Source organism: Lithobates pipiens, unplaced genomic scaffold, assembly GCF_037356315.1.
Source record: "Lithobates pipiens isolate NorthernLeopardFrog02 unplaced genomic scaffold, aLitPip1_a1.2 Scaffold_16, whole genome shotgun sequence".
Taxonomy (NCBI): Eukaryota; Metazoa; Chordata; class Amphibia; order Anura; family Ranidae; genus Lithobates; species Lithobates pipiens.
In genome coordinates, this window is record NW_027507748.1 from 188496873 (window position 1) to 188524327 (window position 27455).

The 27455-nt window shown below is 37.6% G+C and overlaps 1 protein-coding gene across 1 annotated transcript in view; it reads right to left on the reverse strand.

Annotated features, from left to right (window-relative positions):
• Positions 1-27455, reverse strand: part of ANOS1 (anosmin 1) — a 229844-nt gene that overhangs the window by 58492 nt on the left and 143897 nt on the right. The window contains exons 4-6 of the mRNA XM_077480835.1: positions 26877-27099; positions 11119-11303; positions 2905-3034 (exon numbers count right to left, since the gene is read on the reverse strand). Of these exons, the coding sequence (XP_077336961.1) occupies positions 2905-3034; positions 11119-11303; positions 26877-27099 (538 nt within the window). The remainder of the gene's footprint in view (positions 1-2904; positions 3035-11118; positions 11304-26876; positions 27100-27455) is intronic.

The following is a 27455-nucleotide window of genomic DNA, read 5'->3' on the forward strand; positions in this document are numbered from 1 at the left end:
ATCTGTACTGTGTGTAATATATAGGCCTGTCACAGTACAATTGTGAAATACGCTACACTAAAGTGGCCTTTACAATAAAGACAAAAAATGAAGACCATGTCTTTTACATCTAAGGGCTGATTTAAATAAAATGTATAATCTATTCACATATGTTGAGTTATTATTTAGTGTTCATCTTAAAAAGTAATTTTTTTATGTAATTTTAACAGTTTTCTATGTTTGCTTTCCTATACATTTGTTATTATCCATTGGAGATCAAATACATTTTCTGCTACAATGACTCTGCCTGACTGTACAACAGCTGTTGAGATAAAATATCAGCATCACAGAGAATGCACTGTCTTTAATGAGTCGGCTTACTCATAGACATGCATTGTGAAAAGCAGCAGCTCAAACTCGTACTTACCAAGGTTAGTTTTCACCTAGCATAATGATTGCTTACTTAGCTTAGTGAATAAAGTGAAACTTTATTTATTTTGAATACCAAATCATGTAAATGGGGATTATTTCTTGTGCATGATTGGAGGTTTAAATAAACATATATTCACTTATTTCTGTCTCTGCTTTCTGTTCTTGGGACACATATTTCTCAGACTTCATAAGCCCCTTGGAGTATAGCTTTAAGCATACTCATAATTACTTATTGAAATATAAGAATAAGGTCACGTCAATGAAGCAATATCAATGAAGTAATATAGGGCAAAGGAGAACACTAGAAAATGCTTTTTGTTGTTAAATGGAAAATAGAATACCTATTTTTATCTTACTGCCATTTACATGTAAAATATGACGTAAATGAACTTGTCTGTTCCTTGTTCTTTAAAGCACAAACATTACTACACAAACATTTTGAACTCAAACTAGAAATACAAGTTGCTGATGAGAAACTGTCACTTGCAGTTATACAGATTATAGGCTTAGAAGAATTGACAGTGACTAAGAAATTCATAAGTGAAAAATGTGCATTCGAAGAAAAGATGGCATTCAAACAAAAAGTTATGGTTGGTAGTCAGGATTTTCAACTCAAGAAACCAATTATGTAACTGAACTATGTAAAATTATTTTTTAACCAATAAGCAAATTAAATTCAATTATTAAATCAAATCAATTACATGTTGTAGCAATTTTAATTAAAAGAGATTTTAGAATCCCTTTAAGTAGCTTCCTAAACCAGTGTTTCCAAGTGCATTCTACTAGGATTTACATGCTTAAATTTCACCTACATCATCCCTGCCAGCAGGGAAGGACTGGTAACCCTTGAGCTAGGAGCACACAGATTTCCATGTACTAAAAAAGCATTTCCCACAATGTTTTCAATTATGTTTCTGTAATTAATGAGCATGATAAAAAGCTGGGTGGTCCATGAAGCTCTCAATATTGGTCATATGACTTCTCCAAAGGAAATTCTGCTGGAAGACTTACCTCTGCTGTGATCACAGGTATGAATGGGGTGCAGGTACCTATATAATGCCCTGCATATGTCATTGTCACTGAAACCGAAGCCTGCGATGTCCCTGATTTCCTCACTGGAAGCGTCCATTCTTCACCCCTCTTCCTTCCGGGGCTGCGATCGCTGCCTCTGTGACTGGCCGGAGTCGTGTGATGTCACATGTCGTGCGGGAGCCGCCAGTCACAGCATGACCCTGGCTTGAAACGGCAAAGCATGCCCTTTTAAGAGTGCACAAGTGCCGAATACATCGGTGCATGCACAGAAGATGCCATCATTTGGGGCATAGTAAATATCTCCTAAACCATGTAGGTTTAGGAGATATTTCAAGCACCTACAGGTAAGCCTTAATCTAGGCTTACCTGTAGGTGAAAGTGGTCTGTAAGGGTTTACAACCACTTTAATACATGCGATGCCCTGTGTTGCTCTTCCAAGGATACATAAACCACAGTAAGGCCTGGCTCACCCCTATGCAGGTTGCAGTTTGCATATTCCAGTGCATTTTGGGTTTTTCAAAACACGTTTTTTTTATCCATTGAAGTCTATGGAACCAAAAACCAGAAAAAAGCCCTGGCCCTTTCCATAAAATGGACAGATGTGAACGTGACTCATAGGAAACCATGTTAATGGACTGTAATGTGTTTCTGAAAAACTGAAAATGCACTAGAAATGCATAGGCATGAACCAGGTCTGATATAATATCTCCACAGCTCTGTAGATGAGAAAGAAGGACACCCACTGACACCACATGTGTAGGATAAGGACACACTCCCTGCCATGCCCCCAGTTATGTGGCATGAAGAGTTAAAAAGCAAAACAATGATTGACTAAACACAAAAGTATTTGCAAATGTGTGCAAACTAAACCCCTGTTTTTAACGTGAACTGTTAGACAAGACAATTCGGTTTCAGGATAGTTGATAAATTGAGCTAGTTCTTTGTTGTTGTTTGACATGTGTTGCCTTTCCATGTGCTCCTTGCTAACAGCAAGGCTAGTTAAAGGTTAGGGCAGTTGCCGCTTGTTTAAACACAAAATTATATCCTTGTTTCCATTGTAGTGGCTTTTTAAAACAATGATGTGATGATTAAAAAGATTTGTGTGAAAGGTTTAGTGTAGTATAACATGTTTCGGTAGTTAAGTATTGCATTTACTATAGAGGCCTACACATTCATCCAAAAACAGGAACAACTGAGAAGGAAGACCGTCCATCCAAATGAGGGGCAGCTGGGAGGTATGGCTAAAAGTAGTGTAGTGTGAAGTGCTCACTTAGCAAGGGAATTTCTCTTTCTCATGTGAAAGGAAAAAAAAACATGTTTGGATGATGAAAGTCAGCAGGGCTTCATCTCATTCAGTGCACTAAGGAAAAATTCCCTTGCGTGAATATCCTATTTTTCTATACTAAATCAACCCCATGGAATCAATCTGTACACTGCTATGACTTTATGGGTACTACTAACCTTTAGATGAACGGAAATGTTTGCTGGGTGCTGTAAAGCCTCGTGTTCCATGGATATTCACAGCAGCGACTCGAAACTGATACCACCTGCTCGGTCTAACATCAGGAAGTTGTGTCCTTTCATCTGTAGTCTAAATAAGAAAATTACACACTATGATTAAAAATTAAAAATCGCAAAATATATATGCCTGTTTGATGATTGTTATCACCTAACCTATTATATCTTTTAAATGTCTTACCAAGGAATTATCAATGCCAGAGTAATGGTATTACACTGCTGGTAAATCTCACAAGAAAACTCCCCAAAAGGTCCAAAAAGAAGCCTAAAACAGCATATGTGTGGTATATAGCTGATACACTGCACTAACTCCTATGTAAGCATTTACTAATCACTAAAGCTGCATAGAATAAAAAATAAACCTTTATTTATAGACGTTTAAAGGCACCTAAAAGTACAAACAGACATTTAAAAAAAGACAGGATTTCTGCTAAATCTCTTTTAGAATAAACAAGAAAAAATCCAAAGAGATATAAAATACTGAAATTATTAAAAAGACAATCATCCATCCAAGCTGACATAACTATTTGATTATGACTGTTACCACTAAAGTATTGGTACATGCTCAGTCGTATCCCTTCTTCTCTACTAAAACACCCTGTTTTTTTTATTCATTAACCTCCCTGGCGGTATGATTAATTCAGATTTTAGGTGCTGAAAGCGGTACTATTATTTTGCATGGAAATTTGGCGTTTTATACTATAGGCCTGTATTTCTTAGAAATAACTCATGTTTGAAAAACAAAATCATAAATTATAATATAATAAATAACTATAAATAATTATAACAAATAATAATAAAAAATATTCAATAATGTAATCAAATCAAAAACACTGAATTTTGCTCAGTTGCAGAATTATTACTTTTCAGTGTTTGATGACGGATCTTCCCACAAATCACTATTGTTCAATTCTGCAAGTGATTCTAATTTATTATCGCTGTTTTCTAGCTGGTCTAAAAGCACTTTTGACGTAAACTGACATCTTTTGGTTGTTATGGACAATCTCCAGTTTCCCGGCAGAAAGAATAGTATTTATAATATAAAAGTGCAAGCAGAACACTGGACAAACCACTAGGGACAAAGGTTGTGTGTAATTATTTTATAAAGTACTGTAATCTGTAAGATTACAGTGTACTGTATCTATACTGTGTTTTTTACTTTTTGAATTTGGTGCCGAACTCCGTCCCTGTGCGTCGCAACGCTCGCAGGGAACAGAGCCCAGCACTGTGACGGATCGAGCAAGACACGGCGGCTCGCAGATCACAGCGGGGAGACTGCAGGATCTAGGGGACAAGGTAAGTAACTTCTACATGGATCCTGCCATGCGATCCCGAGTCTGGCTCGGGGTTACCGCTTTTGGAACTGAAATCTCAACCCGAGCCAGATTCGGAAATACCGCCAAGGAGGTTAAAGGCTATTTTATGAATGTCATGAATACTGCAGCTCAACAAGAATAACAAATACTACAGACTACATACTACACAGACTGCTCCTCTTTGTCAGACCTTGCTTCAGTTTGCCATACATACACCCATCCAGAACCTTTTCTCCTGTCATAACTGTCTTTCTTCATCACTAATCAATATTTCTGACTCTTGCCTTCAGGACTTCTCTTGTGCTCCAGCCTTCATATAGAATACCTTTGTGCATGCCATCAAGAATCACCTACCCTTCAATATTTATCTATATAATAAATTTATCCTGGTTCTAATCCTTTTGGAAAGACAGATAACTTTGATGCACTACTCTGCTAATTGTATTGCCTGGTTTTATCATCACTTAACTATTATCAACAATAAAACTACGCTCTGTGTTTCGTTTTATTATTCATATTTTTCAGTTGGAATCCTAATAATAGTATTTAATGTATTTATGCAAGTCTCGCTGTGATTACATAGCCCCTATGTGTAAAGCTGTGCACAGTTTTGTATAATAATAATAATAATAATAGGTATATAAGGGTGGTCATAGTTGTATTAATCTCTCACAGACAACAACCTAGAGCAGTGTTTTTCAACCAGGGTGCCTTGAGGTTTCTTCAGGGGTGCCTTGGCAAAATGCTTAAAAATTGATTAAAAATTTTATATGAGCCAAGATTGCCTTTTAGTTACACAAAGCCACGGGTTTTCATTATGCACCATTATGACTTTCTAGACACTGGCATTCTAACAACCAATGACATCATCAGTTAATAAGGAGGATGCATGTTGCCTCCACAACAGCCTTGTTTGACCCTCCTGTGCCCCTCTTCCTCCGCACTGGGGTGACATTGGCTGACTGATGGATAAAAATTGAAGGAGAAGAGAAACTTTTGGAATACTAGTCAGTACCAGTGTGCAAAAATGTATTTGCTTTGGGAGAATAAATCACCTCTAACATTGGGTGTCCTATGAGTGGATGTTGTTGCATTATGTAATCTATTAGAATAGTTTTTTACATTTTAGAATGGGGTGCCTCAAAACTGTCCACAATTTTAAAGGGTGCCTTGAGATTTTCTATAATTTTAAAGGGTGCCGTGACACTATCGATAATTTTAAAGGGTGCCTTGAGATTATCTATAATTTTAAAGGGTGCCTTTGCTGAAAAAAGGTTGAGAAACACTGACCTAGACCAGCCACAATTGTGTGCCTTGAAAGGTGATGATAAGCATAGACATGTGCACTGAAGGATCTGTTTCCTTTTTTATGAGGAAAAAGCAACAATCACTCATCAGTCACAAAAATGCACCCACATGTTGGAAACGCCTCTAGGAGGAATAGCAAGTACTTCCAAAGCTTGTTAATGTTCATTGTTGATGTCATTAAATCCCTCACAGTTCAGTTCTGACAAGAAACCCCTCACTTCTGACATATTGCTTGCAAATATTTTGTCATAAGAAGTCCATTTAATCCAAATGACGTCTAACAAACTGCAGTAACCTGTAGAAACCAACTGAAAACCACATGCGACTGGTCTGACTACACTTCACAACAGTCAAAAACCTGACAAGTTGTCCTAAGTGAGCCTTTAGTCATGGTCAAATGATTATGCAGATTTTCTATATATTTGCAAAGAACCTTGCTCAGTGCTGTACCACATTTCTATAAGGTTCAGCACTGGTGTATTATTAAAACAGCTGCAGTTTGCTTTGTCCAACATCAATAAAACATAACTTTCCATTTAACATTGTTGTAAAAAAAAACTGCATAGGGTCATGTATATTTATAACCCGTGTAACAGGCTCAAATACTCTTTTGTGTAGCTCTATATACATTTAAATTGTTTTCCTTACCACATAATTGATCATTTACTATGTATAAAAACTAAGCAGTATTATTGGAATGGCTTCCATTTATTATTTCAGTCTCGCCATCCAAGCATTACTCCTGCAAATGTGTTTTATTTGGCCATCTAGGATGGGGCTAGGAATCAATGGATTTATAAGAAAGACTGAGCAAGGACTCCATTAGTTTAATGTATCTGTTTGATTAAATATAAGCAAGTAGATTAGAAACCAAACCAGGTCATTTCAGTTCCAGCACTGAAAAGTCCTTACAATTCTCCATTTGCGCTCTTTAATCTTCTCTACTCAGCACATGTTAACTAACGTTAACCCTTTTCAGAGGGGTGTTTAACAGCTTTAATCACAAAGTATAGTACCTATGCTATATAAGAATAAATGGCACATGCTTATTGAGCAGCTGACACATGGAATGGCAATGAGATAAATAAAACAGCATAGAGTTGACAGAGATCTCTGCTAACATTAATCCACCATGGTTCCAACTGACCTGTTGCAAAAAAACAAGTTTAAAAGGGCTTATGTATTAAGCTCTGTAGGTTTTGTTCATTAGTAATGAGTTCTATCAATACTAATTGATATGAATTGCTCCACATGAGTAGATTCATTTATCGGGACAGATGAAACAGTGCTAAATAAGTACCTGCCCAGCTGAGGACAAAAGGCTACACAGTAGGTAAGCATTAAACAGACCCGTGACATGCCTTTACCAGGCAAAGTAACACTACAGATAGTTAACATCAACTCTATACTGCAACGCCATACATTTTGTTGACCACCATGACCCACCATTGAAGCTTCCTATTAAAAACATGATCTTCCCCATACAGGAAAAACATGCAGGCTACCTTCCTCATCCCACAACACAGTGTTGCTGTGTTGCAAGCAATCTCTAAAACCAGAGCGACATCCCATTTGAGACATGCCAAGCCCTAAGCAAGTTCTCACTTTTTGAAAGTTGTTATATGCATATAATTTAATGATGTTGATTTTGAGACAATGGAGGTCTCTTGCAAACTTGCTTATTCAGTACAAATTACTGTTGGTTATATCAGGAATTTGAAATTTTAACTTTAAATGACTAAAGCCACACACAATCCTCTATTCGCCATTCATTTCACAATTCAGTGTATAAGGAGCAATACTAGCTATGGCACGGTGCTTTGTAATCGCTGTCAGATATATGGCCATGTTTGTATGTAGAAGTACCTAGGAAAGATAGGGATAGACTACTATGGTTAGGCCTGGTGTTTATCAATTAGTTGTAATAGAGAGGTAATTCTGGGGATGATCGTTTCAAAAATACATGCAAAAAAGTATTAAACACAGTGCTGTTGGCCAGCCAAAAATGTGAAAGATTTTTAAGTGGTAGTACAGCCAGGGATCAATAAATCTGCAAGGGAAATCATGTTCAACACTGGTATTCCAAGTAATATGTGTCATACATTTCATATTACACGTAATCTACTGTATAATGACAAATTAAAAGAATAGCAGATATTCTTGATATTATTTCTGTTTAATTCATATTTACAATATGCTTAATGAACTCAAGATTTTATAAATTTCTGTTCAGAAAGAGATCATTGTAAAAGCTAATTAAAAAGGAAACTAAGAATAACCTGAATATAGAAGAAAAGGGTAATGAAGACATGAGAAGGTAATAAAGAGTAGACGGATTAATGAGAAACAAAGCTGAAGGAGAATAAAAGCAAAACAAAAAAGGAAAAAAGAGAACCTTTGGGCAATTAAATACACTTTTCAGGATAGCATACAGACAGAAATTATATGTTCTTTTGATAATCTGGATGTGTTGTGTGCACTTCAAATGCCCGTTAATGTTGAGGAGAATTTATGTACAATATCTTCTTCCCAAAATGGGATGGTTGAAGTGAATACGAGTTCACCCCAGCTCACATCACACTTTAATAATTGGGGCCTTTGTAGGTCCAGTTTAGCTTTAGCTTCTTGTGACCTGTCATAAGCAGCAGTTAAAATACTTAAGTTCATACTTACCATCCAATTTATTGTAAAAAAGATCACTGGAGACTTTTTTTGCAAGGCCACACAAAGTTAGTATTGACAGAAGGCCAAAAACTCCCACTTCATAGACTAGCCATCAACCACAACATTTTACTCCCCTTTCTAGGTTTACCTTGGCACCATTTTAAAATATCTGTGATGTAAAAGCAATTCTCTACTCTGGATTTAAAATGGTTCTGGTAAAGTATTGAGCCAGATGTACACTTTCACATATTAAATAAATTAAACAAATCGCTAAATTAACCCCTATTTTGTCTTCACTAGAGAGTGAGATTAAAAGCAGAACTTCACTCTCTCAATTAAAGAATATGTTACCTCAACACTTCATATTCCTGATATATGCCTGCTATACCATGTACTTGTGGCAAAAATTATCCTGTACTCATTGTATTGCTTCCTTCTGGTGATCCAGCCAATCACCCTGCTTTCCTATTTCAAGCTGAGCATGCTAGGCATCTAGCTATGAGAGCACATCCATCCCAACATTATGTCTGTCCTCAAATGTTTAGACAGACAGTCATTGGGAAGAGATCAGTGTCCTGTTGTTCCCCCCCCCCCCCCCCCAACTGGATTGTTTACAAGGTAAGCTCCACATATACTTTAACACTCACTATTTTTAATCCTTATGCTGCTAGCATGACATGATAGTTGCAGTAGATGGACATATATGCAACCAGCCCTCCCATACATGAATCTAAATTTGTCCGGTTCCTGCTGAAGCAGCTGAATTTTGATCCATGTATGGCTACCCTTACATCTGTTTTGGCTCAGTCTTAAGATAAGCTTAAATAATATAAATAATACATTTGACACCTATATGTGCTAAGAATAAATACTGTTTACTTAACTTCTGCTTCCCCAAGAACAATGTATTCCAAACAGAAGGGCTTTCAATATTACAATCCTTTAAAGTAAATTGTAACGGTTCTGTTCTTTTTGTTTTTTTTTTAAATAACAAACATGTCCCACTTACCTGCACTGTGCAAGGGTTTTGCACAGAACGACCCTGATTCTCCTTTTCTGGGGTTCTCCAGTGGCGCTCCTGGCTCCTCCTCTTCATCAAGCGCCCCCACGGAGAGCCACTTTCCATGGGGAAACTCGTGCGGGCTTGCTCCCAAGTCTCAAAACTGCGTCCATTGACACAGACAGCAGGACTCGGCCCCGTGTCACTGGATTTGATTGACAGCAGCTGGAGCCAATGGCTCCTGCTGCTATCAATCTATCCAATGAGGAGCAGAGACAGAGGCTGAAGCTGTTGTGCTTGTCCCCATTGCTGGAACAATTGGGTCCAGGTAAGAAAAGGGGGGGGGGCTCTGGGGGGCAGCTGCCGCACAGAAGGTTTTTCACCTTAATGCATAGAATGCATTAAGGTGAATAACCTGGAGGGTTTTCAACTCCTTTAAGGTTGATTTACTAAGGGCACTTTGCAAATCAATAATACACTCACTAATGCCCTTTCACCTGTGTATTTACCACTGTGCTTCCAGCAAAAGAACCCCATGATTAAGTCAAGTGAATGACGAAACATGTCGAGGCGTGGCTACTAGGTAACTGAGAGTGAGAGGAACCATCGGATGGTTCATGTCTATCTTCACCAAGGTGCTGGCGAGGCCAAGGAGCGGTGAAAGATTTAAAGAGTGAATCTCGCATACCCTGGGTCCGCTAAAAATCACCAATGCTTTGGCAATCAGCTGTGTTAAAGTGTGCTGTGGCTTGACTTATTTGGCGTGGTTACAAGTTTTTAAATGTGAGTGTAACTTAAGAGGAGCTTCTTATGTGTGATTAAAAGTTTTTTTTTACGGTATCATGCTATGGGAGCATTTTTCTTTTTTCTATTTCATGAGAACACTGTCTATGAAAGTGTCAATTGGGTCAGCTTTTCTCCCGCTGAAGTGAAGGATTGTATGCCTGTCATCCAAATCCCTGCAAAAGGGGTTTGGAAAGCGCTTTTCTGCCAAACACGTTGAGTGTGAGGCTGATTTAGTCGGTGAGTTAATTCACATAAGGGGAGAGGAATCACATTTCACAGCAGTGTGGTGAAAGAAAGGCGGTTTGAGAGAAAAAAAAACACTGATCAATAGTGCTTGTTAAAGTGAAATATGTTTTGGAGACTCACGGACTTTTGCAACATTGAACACTGCATATGCTCTGCAATACTCCCTGGGGAGTGTTTAAATGTATAGTGTGAACTATCACTTATTCACTGGGTTATTTATTTTTATTTAATGTTTATTTACTATTAATAATTTTTTTATTTTTTACTTTTTTATATATGTATACAATTTTTTTTGATCTATATTTGATTCACTTTGTAGTATAATATTTAGTGGAGTAACAGTCACTTGGTTTAGCGCCACGTGTTTCAATTATTTATAATAGGAACAAATACACACAAATAGGTACTTTGCAAGGACGTTTTCCCCAGAGCTTAGTGAATGAGGGGAAGCTCTGCTGACTTCCATCATGCAATTATGTGCGGGCAAAAATGCTGTTTTATATTATCACCTGCCTGTGATTTGAAATCTTTGCAAAGTGAAATTTCACCACATTCACGAAGCACTGAGGCAAATTTCCTTGCAAAGTCAAACTTTCCTTCCAAAGTAAACAGCCTATTTGCCTTTAGTAAATCAAACCATTTGGGTCACTTGAAGTCCCTAACCCAGAACAAGTATACAGATATCTAATGCTCCTTCCTTTACGTAGCACTAATATTAGATAATGGAATATCAGCAATCAATTATAATACGTTTATTGTTATAAGTGTTTATCAGATCCCCAACATATTTGGACATGTTCATAAATAACACATGCTCTTTAGAAAACTCAGACTAACCTGCGCAACAGTTAGCCATGGTGTGGCATCATCCTCACTTGGATGTATCCCATAATTCCATCTTTTCTGCACCACATAGATCACTGGCTCCACAGAAATGTTGAATTTTGAAGACCATTTAATTTCAAGATTTCCATGTTGGAGTTCACTGAAGCTTAGTTCCTTCCTTGGCTTCAAAGGAACACCTGTAACACAGCATAAAATTAAACTTGTAACCTCCACGCACTTGGACATGCCTATGTCAAACACAAAGACAGAAAGGTCTCCCTTGGAGGCTACGTGCCTGATATCAATTTGTTTAATAGTTTTTTTCCTTCATTTTAACTCATTATAAATAAAAGACATCAAAGCAGATCATCAAACAAAGACATTTCCCATTGCACAAAAGTCCTTCTCATAATTTTTCATTTGATGATTTTTAAATGTGCAACAATGTTTTATGCTAGCAATATCAACATACAATTACTTAGTATGAGGCTGAATTTAAGTGTAATGTTTCCTGCAGAAAAAAAGGATTTTTTTGCTGGAAGCAAATAGTAGAAAGAAGATTTCACAATTAAGAAAACATATAACAAAATATACAATTTTAATAGATATCAGTGGCAGAAGCGTGACACTATGTACATAACAATGGAGGTGCAGAAGAAACTTGTTCACAATGAAACACAGGGAAGGCTAGGGAAACACAAATACATAAAGCTGGCATGTGTTTCAACATTCCAGCATCCATCCAAAAGTAAAATATTGTTTTTGGTTGGACTTGGCCTTTAAAGGGTAACACCACTTTCATGGGAAAAAATGATTACAAATAGAAAAAAATATATAGCATATACAAACCATAGTGTAATATAGTACCATTCTTTTTCAATCTGCAGTGGTGTCATTTTTTTGAAAAAATATAATGCAATTAGGCAACCTGAAAGTGTTCTATATACAAATGGTGTACAGAACAACTCCCAGAAGTGTAATTTCCTGCTTGTGTGATTGGCTCACTGATTTTCCCATAAATCTGCACTAAGATACAAGTCAGATTTTGGGCATCCTCGCATCCTCTGCAACAAAACATTTCAATTTTGGTGAGATATGGGATGGGATTGGTGGGATTTGATTCTGCCCCTTTCCTCATTAGAATCCTGCAAGTGCAGCAGTTGGTCACTAATGAAAAAGTCCCTCCGATTTGCAGTCAATTTGCACTTGGACACAGACCACAAACAGTTATTTATTCAGAATAACAAAAGGTAGGAATCTAAAACAAAGTTTGTTAAAGTCCCTGCAATGTACATTGATCACGCAGGGGCAGATGTTCTTTTCTTAACAAAAGTGGAGTTACTCTTTTTGTTTTTTTAATAAATATGTTATAAAAGACTACTTGATAACATTATTCTTTCCAGTACGTGTTAAGGTGCATTAAGGCACTGTTTTTGCATGACAACAAGCATTGCATTCCGACAGCTCATGTCAATTCTCCAAAATGTTCTGAAAAACAAACCATTTTTGTCAAAACGTGCCTAGGAACTGCCTTGTCTTAGTACATGGGCGCTGAACCTTTTAGTTTTGCAACAGCTGCAGGGCCACAGGTTCAGCACACATGCCTTAGTGCATTGGGGTGCTATTCATTTTTATGAATTTTATGAAAAATATGAGAATGTTCTTGCATGACTTTGCCAACATATTGTACTGGCTTTACAAAAAGAGTAAAAAATCTTCACTAAACAAGACAAATGGGTGAAGCTGTTGCCAAATCAATTATATAATCATTTGTATGCAGTTTTTTTTTTTTTTTACTTCCCTTGAACATGTTTGAATATGCAAAGTGAACATTCTCCTTTACACTTTTCCAAGTGAACAGTTTCAGAAAGGGCTGCAGATGCATGCAGGTGGCATAAATTCTTAATGCCCCCCCATCCCACGCACCTGGGAAATGTGCGTGCTTTTACAGTCATCAAAACACATGGTACCGCAGTACTACTTTTTGTTTCTGCCCATTTGGTAGCCCAATGAATTAATGCCCTAAATGCTCCGTATGGAAACATGCTTGCATTTATGGTGTGAACAAGCCCTAATTAAAACTAATACATTTTCTTCGGATTTACCAAAACCATGTAGTGCAAGGGCCTGTCTGATTGCATACGAATTGAAACTTCTAAGGTTTGACCTCATATTATATGGTTTTGGTAAATCTGAAGGAAAATATCAGCAGAAATCTGATGTGTGTATGGGGATTTAGAGTAAGGACTGGTTCAGACCAGTGCACTACAGGAAGCATGCATATGTAAAACCCAGTATTATGCAACTAAGTATGCTGCAATAAGCATGTCATTGCTTTGGGATGGACTGCTAATTCTTCACTAATGTACCTGAATCAAACCTGCAACATTGTTTAAATGCCAATTTACCTGCAAAATGAAAGTTTGATGTGAATTTCCTTTACTGATTTATGTGGCATATTAGCATAAGCATAGGCTGTCATTACTGATAGTTCCTTCTATAAATGCTAGCAGCCTGGTATTAATGCTGAATCTGTGGCTTTAATACTTTCTCACTCATTTACCCAAAACAAGTTTACAGTTTAGGTGTTTCTGAAGTCACTTGCTGCATGCTTGACATGGACCAGCAAGTTAAAAAGTATTACAGCCATTGGATCAATGTGACAGACAAACAACTAGCATTTTCAGAAAAAATCTGCTATAGTAGCTTACATACTTCAGTACAAGTTTCCTTTATTATTAATAATAATGACTACTGCAATATTTGTATTTTACGGTTAAAGGAGAAGCATGGTCAAAGCTCTTTTGGCTGTACTTCTCCTCTGGGTCACAGAAAGGCACTTAGTTCTGCACTTCTGTGACCCGTATTCAGCTGACAGCGGGCTAAAGTCCACTGTTCGCTGATGTCACTCAGGTGGTCCAGACTCTGGAGAGATCCCGACGTTAATGTCAGGATCCACCCAGATGCTTGACTGCCAGCTGGCTCAGCCTCTCATTGCACCACTGAGAGCCTGAGCCGGCTGCTCCTGACCCCTCCCAGCCCAGCAATCCAGTGAGTGCTGGAGGCACAGAGCAGAGAGCCAGTGACTGATAGTCACCAGCCCTCTGTTCACTGAAGACCGAAAACTGAGCGATCAGTGGTCTTTAAAAGCTCAGTTCTCAATGTAGAGGTGGAGGGGGACAGCTGCAGCATTGGACTGAAGCTGCATTCACTTAGGTGAGTATTATTATTATATTATTATTATTATTATATGGGTTTTATATAGCACCAACAGTTAGCGCAGCGCTTTACAACATGAGACATTACAGTTACATTACAATTTGGTACAAGAGGAACCAGAGGGCCCTGCTTGTTAGAGCTTATAATCTAAAAAGAAAGGGTCAGTTGATACAAAAGGTAATAGCTGTGGGAGGATGAGCTGATGGAGGAAGTAAAACAGTGTTAGTTAGAAGCAGGATAGGCTTCTTTGAAAAGCAGGTTTTTTTTAGGGATTGTCTAAAGATGGATAGATTAGGGGACAGTCTGACAGATTGGGGTGGGGAGTTGCAAAGGATGGGAGAAGCTCTGGAGAAATCCTGGACGCAAGCTTGGGAGGAGATGACAAGGGAGCTAGAGAGCAGGAGGTCTTGGGATGACCGAAGAGAGCGGCTTTGTTGGTATTTTGGGACTAGCTTAGTGATGTAACTAGGGGCAGAGTTATGGATGGCTTTGTAAATTATTGTAGTACTTTGAATTTTATTTGTTGGGTGAGTGGAAGCCAATGGAGGGATTGGCAGAGAGGGGTGGAGGACACTGAATGGCTGGTAAGGTGGATGATTCTGGCAGTGGCATTCATTATGGACTGAAGGGGGGATAGTCTATGTAAAGGCAATCCAATGAGGAGGGAGTTGCAGTAGTCAAGGCAAGAGATGACCAGGGAGTGAATTAGAAGCTTGGTGGTGTCATTAGTTAAAAAGGGGCATATTCTGGAAATGTTGCGGAGGCTAAAGGGCATGATTTGGACAGGGATTGTATGTGGGCCTGAAAGGACAGTTCAGAGTTTAAGGTTACCCGTAGCACCCTGGCATGTGGGGATGGACTGATTTTTTTACTTTTTAAAGGTGTACATTAAGTTGAAAATTGCATATATCTATTCTTATATGAATATAAAATTGGTGAATTCTTCCAGAACCACAGTAATAATCCATTATCATTTTTACGTTTTAAGCATAAAATGACAAAGCCATGAGTTTCAAGGTAAACATCTGTTATTTTAGTAAACATTACATATGTTGCACGTAGGCATTCAGTCTTCCAATCTAACTCCATGTGATGAGAATCATGAACGATGTCAGATTGAATTTGTTCAATTTAAACTCCATCCTTAATTATGATGTGCAATAATTCTGCAATTTGCATGCAGAAATGCCCCATCTGCTTTGCATTAAATTCCATTGGACTCGGTTGATTGAAAATCATTCAGCCTTACTTTGCTGAGTGTAATTGTCAACATATGGATTCAAAGAGCACAACAAAAAGTAACAAGTGCAAGTGTATTTCGGCAGAAACAGGAGTGGCCAGCTCCTCCAGATGTGCGCCATTAATTTTATATTATTCTTTAGTAATTTTGCACCAAATTTAAAGCGAGCCTGAATAGCAAACCTTCATATACTACATTATCTGCAATAAAGGCAGATGTCTAGTGTATTGAAAAGGTATTCATACCCCTTGAAAGTTTCCACATTTTGTCATGTTACAACCACAAACGTAAATGCATTTTATTGGGGTTTTATGTGATAGACCAACACAAAGTGGCACATAATTATGAAGTGGTATGATAAATGGTTTTCAATTTTTTTTACAAATAAATATTTTTAAAGTATGTCATGCATTTGTATTCAACCCCCCGAGTCAATACTTTGTAGAACCACCTTTCTCTATAATTACACTGCAAGTCTTTTTGGGTGTGTCTCTACCAGCTTTGCGCATCTAGAGAGGGACATTGTTGCCCATTCTTCTTTGCAAAATAGCTCAAGCTCTGTCAAATTGGATGAAGAGTGTCTGTGAACAACAATTTTCAAGTCTTGCCACACATTCTCAATTGGAATTTAGGTTTGGACTTTGATTGGGCCATTCTAACACATGAATGTGCTTTGATCTAAATCATTCCATTGTAGCTCTGGCTGTATGTTTAGGGTCGTTGTCCTGCTGGAAGGTGAACCTCCACCGCAGTCTCAAGTCGTTTACAGACTCTAAGCCCTTGTACACACGGTCAGAGATTCCGACAACCAAATCCATCGGATTTTATTCGTCGAATTTTCGCCGACGGATTTTGTCCGAAACTGTTGTATACACACGGTTGGACAAAGTTGTCGGAAAATCCGACGTGATGACGTTATTTCGACGGACCAACTTTTCCAACTTGCCGGAAATATTTTCCGACAAAATGCTCCGATCGGACATACTCCGATCATGTGTAGAGAATTCCGATCGGACAAAGTGCCACGCATGCTCAGATCAAATTCCTAGACCAAAGCTATTGGCTACTAGCCTGAACGTAGTCCCGCCATAACGAACAAACGTCATCACGTTCCAAACTATCGGATTTTCCGACAACTGTGTCCGACCGTGTGTATGCAACACCAGTTTCGTACAAAATCCGTCGGAAAAAATCTGACGGATTTTGTTGTCGGAATGCCCAAACGTGTGTATAAGAGCATGTCCACAGTCTCAAATAATCTCTTGCAACATGTCTATAGTCTCTGATCATCTTCTACTGCATGCCTACAGCCTCTGACAGTTTTCTTTGACATTAATAGCTGAAAGTTATGTGTGACTTTGTCCGGGTGTACACTTAAGGAACCCATACATCAAATACATTTATCACCTCTGTGCGATAGGAAATCTATTCTCCTTACATGATCTTGCTCTACAACCCCCATTCAATTAACGTACCCTTCTCCTAAGAACTGTATTGTAAGAATTTGTCTATTGGAATTTATGAAGGTAGACAAGAGGGATTCCCAAGGGTTTTTAGATGCTGCAATAGTACTGATAGACAATATAACTCTGTCATTTGACTCAAATGATAATGAGCATCAGTGGCAGCTGGTGTTTTTTTTGGGGGGTGGTAAACACCTCCCCCCACTCGCTGTCTGGCGGTTGGTCCGGCACTTACCCCATCTAGGTTTCAGGTGGCGGGTGGAGGGCAGTGGCTCCTGTGCCCTCTCCCCCATCATGGCAGCTTCCGCCATGCAGCTCCTGCCCTCCTCCTAGGTGTTCAATAGGATCGCCTGTCCTTTCAGCCAACCAGATGAAGGCTCTCAAGACCCACTTCCTGATTGGCTGGGAGGAGGATCTCTGTTACAAAAGCAAATATTAATCTGTTACAAAAGCAAATATTAATTTGCTATTGTAACACACCTAGCTCTGTTTGCATTCTCGCACCCATTCTATTTTGAAGTCTATTAGAGCCTCTGGCTCTAATCAGGTGCTTAAAAAAACCGCCCATCCAGTGGAGCATACACACGGTCGGATGTTGCTCCAAAACAGCTAATTTGCATGTTTGTTGTCAAAAAGTCCGATCGTGTGTATGGCCTTAACAGTCTGTGAAAACCAGCAAATACCAATATCATTATCATTTCACCTTTTTTCAAGAATTCTGTGAACAGGTGGTAAAAGTCTATATTTTTGCAAATAAATTCAAATTATTTATTTTTTGTTATCTAAGACTTGCATGTTCGCAAACAGGTCAGGGCTCCAACGAACCCCTTCACCAGTTCAATGGGGCAGCAGACAGAAATATCCCTGCTTCCACCAGAAAGGAGTGACTGTAGAGGATCAATATTTAAAAAAAAATAAAAATAAAAATAGATTCTAACAAAATAGGACATGGTCAAGCAGATCAGTCAATATTTGTCCTCTTTGAATTGCCCTGATCTAGGTTGAATCCTAATCTGTGTGGATTGGTTTGCTCTTTTCTATCTGTAAATTCTAAAGGCTGATAAAATGCAATGGACATAGCAACCAATATGGGTTATTCTTTAATTTACCTAGATACTTTGGACTACTCTCAAACCGAATGATCCTTCATTCAGTGGATGATGTGCTGGAATAGACACCATTTTTCACATAATCAACGTCTCTGTGATTCATTATTACTTCCTTGTCTTTATATGGCAATTAGGGGCGGCCTGTCCATTAAGGGCGCATAGACGCTCCCCCCCCCCATCCATGCATCCAGCCCCTTGCAGGATGCATGGATTCCAATGGAGGGGGCGTTTTTTTTTTGAAGCGCCTGATCATGTTTGTTGCCTAAAAAGTCAGATCGTGTGTATGCAATACAAACTTACGGTCAACGTCCTTTGTACAAAAGTCCACGGTAAAGTTTGTACAAAGTCCAATCGTGTGTATGAGGCTTTAGGTAAAAAATAAACATACAAGAAATATACCAGAAAAACCTCCAAATTATAAAAAAAAAAAAAAAAAGAAAGAAGTAATCAATTTTGACACTACATTTAACTGCAATGTTCATCTTTTCTTCTCCAACTGAAAAAAAAAAATCTGCCAAAAGAGTACAGTTGGGTACAGGGACTGAAGAGGATCTCTGTAAGAATACTGGAGTGTGGGATTCTGGGAAACTTCCTTGTACCCATGTACCAATGTTTAATTTGTTCAAACATTCTAATCTTTTGTAATTATTCATGCCTAAAAAAAAAAATGACAGCTAAAGTTAGCAAACTGCGAGTGTAGCTGATTTTTAATTATTCACTTTTCAGTATGGCTAGTTCTTACATCCTACATTGTAATTCAAAATGATCTCCCAATAAATGTTGTAGCAAGATAAATACAAAAGAATCATAAAGATAAGCAACCACAGACGAATGCAAAAATAAAAAAACACATAAATGCTAGGCAGAAATGGCAACCTTAGCCAGCCAGGTGGGTCATGTCAGGCAGACTATTTGTTGTGTCTAATCTTTTAATTGCGTAGTTTTAACAATGTTGCCCTAAAACACAGTAGCTCAGGCAGGAAAAGGAAATGCTCTCTAAAGAAATATTTAGAATTTAATCATAGAACAGGAACAGGATACATCTATACTCTAGGAGTTATCCAAACCCTACTACGTCAATTATAAAATAGTCTATATAAAAAAACACTCTATACAAAAGCCAAAAATGCTTCTGTTAATGAAATGAGGGTTACTACTATTATATTCTTAAAAACAAAGACAAAGACATTTATAAATCTATCATATGCACATGAATTGCTTCTTTTTGGCATGCTGGAACATGCAGTTCTAGTAAAGGTAACAAAGGATGCAGGTCTTGTGCTTTTTTATGCCTTTTATTTGCATAGGACATGACTTGAAGTTTAACTCCTGCTTAGGATATTGGTTACAGTATTTTTTTAAATATTTTACATTTATGATTTTAAATATATATATATATATATATATATATATATATATGTATATATATATATATATATATATATATATATATATATATATATATATATATATATATATATATATATATATATATATATATATATATATATATATATATATACTGTATACATATATATATATATCTAACATCATAAATATAAAATATAAAGACAAAATACTGTATTTATTGGTGTATAACACTCACTTTTTATGTATATATATATATATATATATATATATATATATATATATATATATATATATATATTTTTTTTTTTTTTTTCTCTTGATTAATTTGTATCCACTGGCCCTGGTACACGTTTTTTTTTGTAGGAAACTGCTTTAATAGATGGATACAGTAAAATATGTTTTTAAATATATTACTGTTACATTGTTTTTTTTCATTCTTAGACCATTTTCAATTGCGGCAATGTCCAATGTTTACTTAAAGTAGTAAAAATAATTTCAGATTTATCTCGCTAGGAGCTATTTATAGAGAATGAACAAAATATTATTAAACAGTATATTTCATTTTTGTACATGCTCTCGAACAGCCTCTGGGAAGCCATCAAAGGACTGAAGCTGGTTTTAAAAACATCAGTGGCATAAAAGGTGATATCCAAGAATTATTCTTTATTATTATTCATTATTTTCTACTTAAACCTTAACTCCAAGCAGAATACTGAAACCCACACGTGAAATACATATATGTGAACTGTCTTATCAAAGTGTTGTGATTCTGTCAAGCCAATATTGTGATTCATACATTTCTAGCAGACAGAACAGCAAGAAGAGTTATATCAGTTTTTCCTTCCCGAGTTAAAGCCAAACTCCAGGTCAGTATAATAGACACATGATATTGCAACTCTGTATACATTAATACTGTATATCCTTAAATAACCATTGGTATCAGTCTCTGGCAGCATACTGATAGGTGGATAGCTCATAGAAGCAAATAGATGAACTCATTCATCGATTGCTTTTCCTTTCACTGTCCAATCACAGCCTAGATCAGGGATATGCAATTAGCGGACCACTAGCTGTTGCAAAACTACATGTCCCATCATGCCTCTGCTTCTGGGTGTCATGATTGTGGCTGTCAGAGTCTTGCTATGCCTCATGGTAATTGTAGTTCTGCAACAGCTGGAGGTCCACTGATTGCATATACCTGGCCTAGGTGGATACCTGTAAGTGTTACTGTGCTACAACAGAGAAAATCAGGTCTCTATCCCTGCCAGACAAGGCTGTGCAGTAGAACAGTGTAAAATGTAGGACTGGATAGACACACATACAAAATCCTGTGGGAGGTAAAGCAGCTTTCATATATGTATTTTTTTATATGTATTGTTTATTTAGCTGTTTGCCTGGAGTTCAGCTGTAATAAGTACAGTTGTGGCATTCACCCATTCATGAGCTGCTATTTGGATGATAAAAGGGAATCAGCATACCAAGTCAACAACTCTGTTCTCTCCTCCTATCAGCATGTTCCCTAGCAGAACACATGCAATTGGTTCCAGTCTTAATGCAAGAGAGAGCTATCAAGACATTAAGAAATGTATGCTTGTTATAAAAAATACATGTATTCATTTTTAAAACAATACACAACTGCACTTTAAATTTGCCTTTTTCAAAGTTCAGCATAGAGCTACACGATTAATCGTAAAAAAAATTGTCATTTCCAGGATTCATGTAAACAGTCCAGAGACGTTCTCTCCTCAGAGCTATCAAAGAAAAAAGGAAAAAAAATAAAAATCCAGCAAAGTTTATCACAACATTGCTGTGTTGAGAGATAAAGGGAAACATTGTATCATTTGGTTCTTTTAGATCAAAGGGAAGAACTTTGGTCTGCAAATGAGGTCAGTTTAACCACTTAAAGAAGCCTTTTTCTGACAATTGATGCTTACAAGTTATTAAAATCAGTATTTTTTTGCTAGAAAATTACTTAGAACCCTTAAACATTATTTATATATATTTTTAGCAGAGACCCTAGAGAAAAAAATGGTGGCCGTTGCAATACTTTATGTCACATTATATTTCCACAGTGGTCTTTCAAACACAATTTTTTGGGAAATAATACACTTCAATGAATAAAAAAGAAAAACTGAACAGTAAAGTTAGCCCATTTTTTTTTGTATAATGTGAAATATGATGTTATACCAAGAACCGTGAGAGAATAGTGATCTTTATTCTAAGCAAAATTGTGATTCACATTTTATTCAGAATCATACAGCTCCAGTTCAGCATTTTAAAAAGAATCCCAGTCTAAGGCTCAGTTTCCACTAGTGAGACGTGTCATGAGACTTGGGACTATAAAGTTGCATTGACAGGTCATTCCCCATAATTTCCAATGAATACCATTCATATATGTGCACTACTTTGGTCCCACTTTGATGCGACTTGAGGTACATAGACCTCAAGAATACACAGGCATTGTTTCCAGTTGCATCAAAATCTCAGCAAAATTGCACGACTTTCAGGTTGCAATAGTGTTCCCTTCCCCCTCCTGCTACCTATGCTACCTAACCTGGGTAAAATAAATGTGTATACTTACCTATTTTCAACCCACACATGTGATCCAGCAGCAGGGAGAGGAAGGAGCGTAGATAATGACTGAAAAATGGAAGTCTATAGCCTCATACACAAGATCGGATTGTTGGCCAACAAAATTGGACTTTTTTCCGAAGGGTGTTGGCCCAAACTTGTCTTGCACACACATGGCACACAATTGTTGGCCAACAATCAGGAACATAGTGACGTACTATGAGGTTTTTCAGCTCCTTAGCGCCACCCTTTGGGCTCCTTCTGCTAATTCCGTGTTAGTAGAAGTTTGGCGAGGGTTGATTTGAGCTTTTAATTTCACACTTTTCATTTAGCGCTTTCCATTTCGTGCTTTTCAGTCTGTTTCTGAACAGCCATTCGTCAACTAGCCATGTTGCGGAATCGGAGGAGATAGCGTGTTATTTATTATTGGCCTTGAAGTTATTGCTTTGGCATTATTTTTTTGGTTGAATAATGATTTGATATGGTATATTTTCTATATTTTTGGATGCATTTTTGGATCCAAAAATATAGAAAATATACCAAATCAAATCATTATTCAACCAAAAAAATAACGTCAAAGCAATAACCTCAAGGCCTTTAAGCAGGAATTCCAATTTAGGTTCCTAAAAATATGTTTTGAAGGAACATTACAATCAACTAATAATACTTAAATAGAATAGAGCAAAAATAAAAGTAATCTAGGCTTATTCTTATTTAAATATCAGTTCACCTTTATTGGTGGTCCTGTAAAATGTATTGGATCTACTCTGGAATGCTTCTTTTAGCTTTACAAATTCATCAGTGATGGGACGTGTCAGCGTGCTTCTGCTAAAGCAATATACATTGCCAGATGTGGGAGATATCATTAGTACTATTAAGTTAAGCATTTCCTTTAATTCATCATGTAATGAAAGGGTGTGATGTACACATGGCTTTCCTGGTTTGAACGACGTGCCCTATTCCGAATAATGACTAGTTACGAGTCACCTAAAGGTAATGTACATTCACAGAATTGGACATGCTTGACTTTAATAATGTATCTTTTATATTGTCCAACTAGTCTTTAGTATCACTTTCTACAGATAATGAAAGGGTAATAAAGAGAGCACAATTAGCCTCTTATCCTCCAGGTAAAAGGCATCTGGGTTTTAAGAGCCTGTCATTGAGTGCAGAGATCCTGCTGTGAGTAGATGAACAATGAACTAATGTCAGATTATTCACTGAACATTTGCTGGGAAGCTAGTAGTAACATAATGACTGTTATCTCCGGATTTGTCAATAGCATTAACTCAGTGATTTTCTAGCTCTCCTTTACTCACGCTAGCCATACATGGCCAAATCTTTCATCAATAAGACAAAAGATCAGATAGTTACGGAGTAACCCTGGCAGACAATACTGATCCCTTTTAACAAGTAAATTCTATTTTTTAAACTATTTTAGGGTGCAACGATACATTTCCTGTATACTGGAAAAAATGACACAAAGCATGCTCTGTTCAAGTAATGGCACACCAAACTCCCCGGATGCCTTCCTGTGGACTCCACTTTCTGTTAGAATGCCCTGAGGCTTAAAAGAGAAGTATGGCCAAAGCTGCTTTTGGTCACGCTTCTCTTCTAGGTCTACTTTTGCACTCCTCTGGCCCAGAATCAGCCAACAGCAGGCCAAAAATATTGTCGGGATCCACCTGGATGCCTGATTGGCAGCTGGTTCAGCCTCTCAGTGTGCCACTGAGAGCCTAAGCCAGATTCTCATGCCCCCTCTCCAGTCACCGCTCTCCACTCAGTGAAGACATGTGATTGTTCAATTCTTGGGCTTAGAGCCAGCGCTGGTTACTGCAGCATCATATTGATGCTGCAGCATGAAAGTCAGTACATGTGGGTATTTTTTTTATCATCCCACACTTTCTTTCAAGGCACTGTATTAGGCAAACAGCAACCAACTTTTGTAGTCAGTGGCTGTACTACTCCCTCTCTCATATCACTTTGCTCAATGAGGTCATCAGTCAACAGTGATGAACCAATAGAGAAGTGTGAGAGGTGAACAGAACTCATGACTACAGGGATTGATCCCTATTTAAATAGTAAGACAACACCAACAACCTGAATCGTAAAGCCATATTACAAGGCAAGGGCCTTGAAAACCTAAAAAGCTGAGCCAATGTTAAGATATCTGTTAAAAGAAAAGTATGGGTATCTTTTTTATTGTAGAATCATACTTACCTAGGTGGATGCAGCATTGGTCTGATGCTGCATCTGTTCCCTGTCAACTTTAAGACTGAGGACCGAGTGATCAAACACCACCGATCGCTCAATTTTCAGAGCTCCCTGAGCTGAGAGCTAGGGGCTGTCAGGCACAGCATGGGGGGGGGGGGGGGGGGGTGTCTGGCTCAAGCTCTTAGTGGCCGAGAGGCTAAACCGGGTGCCGGACCAGGCATTTGGGTGGATCCCGACCATTTGGTACGATCTTTCCTGAGCTTGGACTGGCTCTGTGATGTCAACCCGCAGTCTGCTGAAAACAGGTCACAGGAGTGCAGAACGAACTACACTTCTCTACAAGAAAAATACAAGCAAATGAGCTTTGGCTGTACTTCTCCTTTAAGTCCTATAAGAGGCAGCTTATAATAAATAACTTATAACTACAGATAAATAAGTACATTATTACATTTCATAAGCTATATATTAGAGCACAGCTAATACACTTTGAAAATATTCTGCTTTGGGAATACCTAAAGCCTTGGTAATCAGGTATGGTAGTGGTAATTGGATAGGTTGCCATGAGTAAATGAAATGAAGGAAATGTATTCTTTAACTGTTTGGTCCAGAAAACAATGTGAGAAACATTCCTCAATTTGCCATGACTGTGCCAGTCTGGCTTTCCGAAACCGACATTGACCAATATCCAGCCATTCAATTACAATCAGGGTCCATATATTTTACATTAGACCAAGTAACTTTTCTGTTTTTATTTGTCGGGACCACTGAACTGAATGTCTTTATTACTCAATACACTGCATTACTAAACTATATGGTAATATCTTCCCATAAGGGAACAACTAACAACCTGGAAACTTTTAACCTATTACAACATATGTCAATATTTTGGGGCAGAGTTTCATGTGAACATTCTTACACTGGTACTATGATTTAAATGCATTAATCTATATCTTCAGAAACTCCTTTTGAAATGCTAAATTAATAATACGATAATAGCTACCATGCAGACTTATTTTTAAGAGTTGTGTGATGTTTGGCATGAATGACAGCTGTCATAAAACATGTGCTATTAGTTATGACCAATTCTATATGCAATACTATCATTAAAATGGTTTCCAATGGATGACTCGTGATTTTAAACAGGCCATACTTGGTAAGAACAGATTAAGGTTGGTATGTTGCTTGTTATGATAGTTACTATATTCCGGGAAAAAATACTGAAAGGTACTGGCATTTCAATAAAAAATAAAAAATAAATTGGATTAAAGTATTGTACATTTATAACAGAGCTTATTATGTGTGATACTCGTAGGTCATGTTGGTACTATTCTATTCTATTCTCAGTGGATCTCTGCCTTCTGAACAGTAGAGTGTGTGTGAAACATTACAGACATAATGATTAATCTTTATGGGGACCACAGAGTTTTAAAAATGACCAGATCTATTTTAGGTGTGTCCAAAAAAACAGAAACATGCGTGGACACCTGCAATCACACAGTAAAGATAAGACGTCAACAGCTACTCGGGTATCTTGTTGTTGGTTGGTGGCTCCAGACTGCAGATGAGTATATAATAAGGTTATACTTAATGGATGCAGATGGTGTAGAGGGGATGAGTTGTGATTAACCACTTCAGTTCTGGAAGATTTTACCCCCTTCATGACCAGGCTATTCTTTGCATTTCGGCACTGTGCTACTTTAACTGACAATTTCGCTTTTTTTGTTTTTGGTGGTATTAGATCACCTCTGGATTTTTTTATTGTTTATTATATGAAACAAAAAAGATTGACAATTTTGAAAATAAAACAATATTTTTTACTTTCTGCTATAAACCATATCCCATAAAAACATTTTAAAAATCGAATCTCTTAATAAATTTTGGCCAAAATGTATTCTGCTACATGTCTTTGCTAAAAAAAAATCCTAAGTGTATAAGTGTATTGATTAGTTTGCATGAAACTCTTGTGCTATATAACTCCTGTATATTAATAATAAACAGGCCTGCCCCTGTACTAATGGCACTGGGCAGGAAGGGGTTAACATTGAGTGTTTGTGTATACTATGTGCTTCTTTTACTGCTTAGAAGGGAATGAGCAAACAGCGAGATCCCCTGTTACTGACAGGGCTCAACAACGCCCACCAACTTGTACAGGTACCCTCTGCAACTGGAAAAAAAAGTTTCACTTTAAGTTGATCAGGTAACTTATTTTTGGATGTCTTTCTTGAGATTGCTTCTTGTTCCTGGACTTAGTATTCATGCACTTGTATTTCTGTTCTAACTTTCAAATTGCTGTAACAGGACCAAGATCGCCTAACACACAAGCAGCACCAGTTTGACATGGAAGGTCACTGCATGACAATAGAGAGTGCCAGCTACTGCATGAAAAAAGTAAACAGGAAAAATGTTATGCCAACCTTGAGTGGTTTATGCTAAGTACTTAAACACATTTGTATACATAAGAAAAATGCACAGTACATGGCTTTAGATACAGTAGTCAGGCTGAAAAATGTACAAGGCAATTATTAATATATGGTGTACAGCAAACTTTTCTTTGACTCATTTGAAATGCCAAACGCTTCCTACCTTTATACAAGTTTTTAGGTACTTGGCATGTGTGTCCACATCCGTTCGAACAGCACTTCTTTACCCCAGAGCATTCATTATCTGCATCGCAACTTTCAACACAAGCCGCTGCAAATCCACTGGCTTTTTCTGGAGCCGGGCATTCACCTTGCTTCGCCGACACAATGGATTTGAGAAACTCGCAGCTGGTTAAACATTCATAGTGCTTCTTGGGAAACAGCGGCTGAAATAAAAGAGAGACATGTATTTTTTCCTGTGATGCTACAGAGGAAATTAAAAAAATAAGGAAGAGCTCCATGAAGGTAAATGAGGCAGCATAGATGCATGCATTAAATAGGATCTGGCACAAAAGAAAATACTGGTCAATCTTGGTCTTAAAACGCATCATTGATTGTCCTAGGCCACTGTTTAGTTCCATGGCATTCATGGAGCTCATAGTAAAAGCTGAACTTGTACAAAGTAGTAAATAACCCAGGAATCAAAGAACAGCTGCTGCATTGGGGGGTGTTGAAGAAAATTTTCACGCAGGTATGAACTGTTATGACAAATCTACTTTAGGGCCGTCAGAACTTTCATATG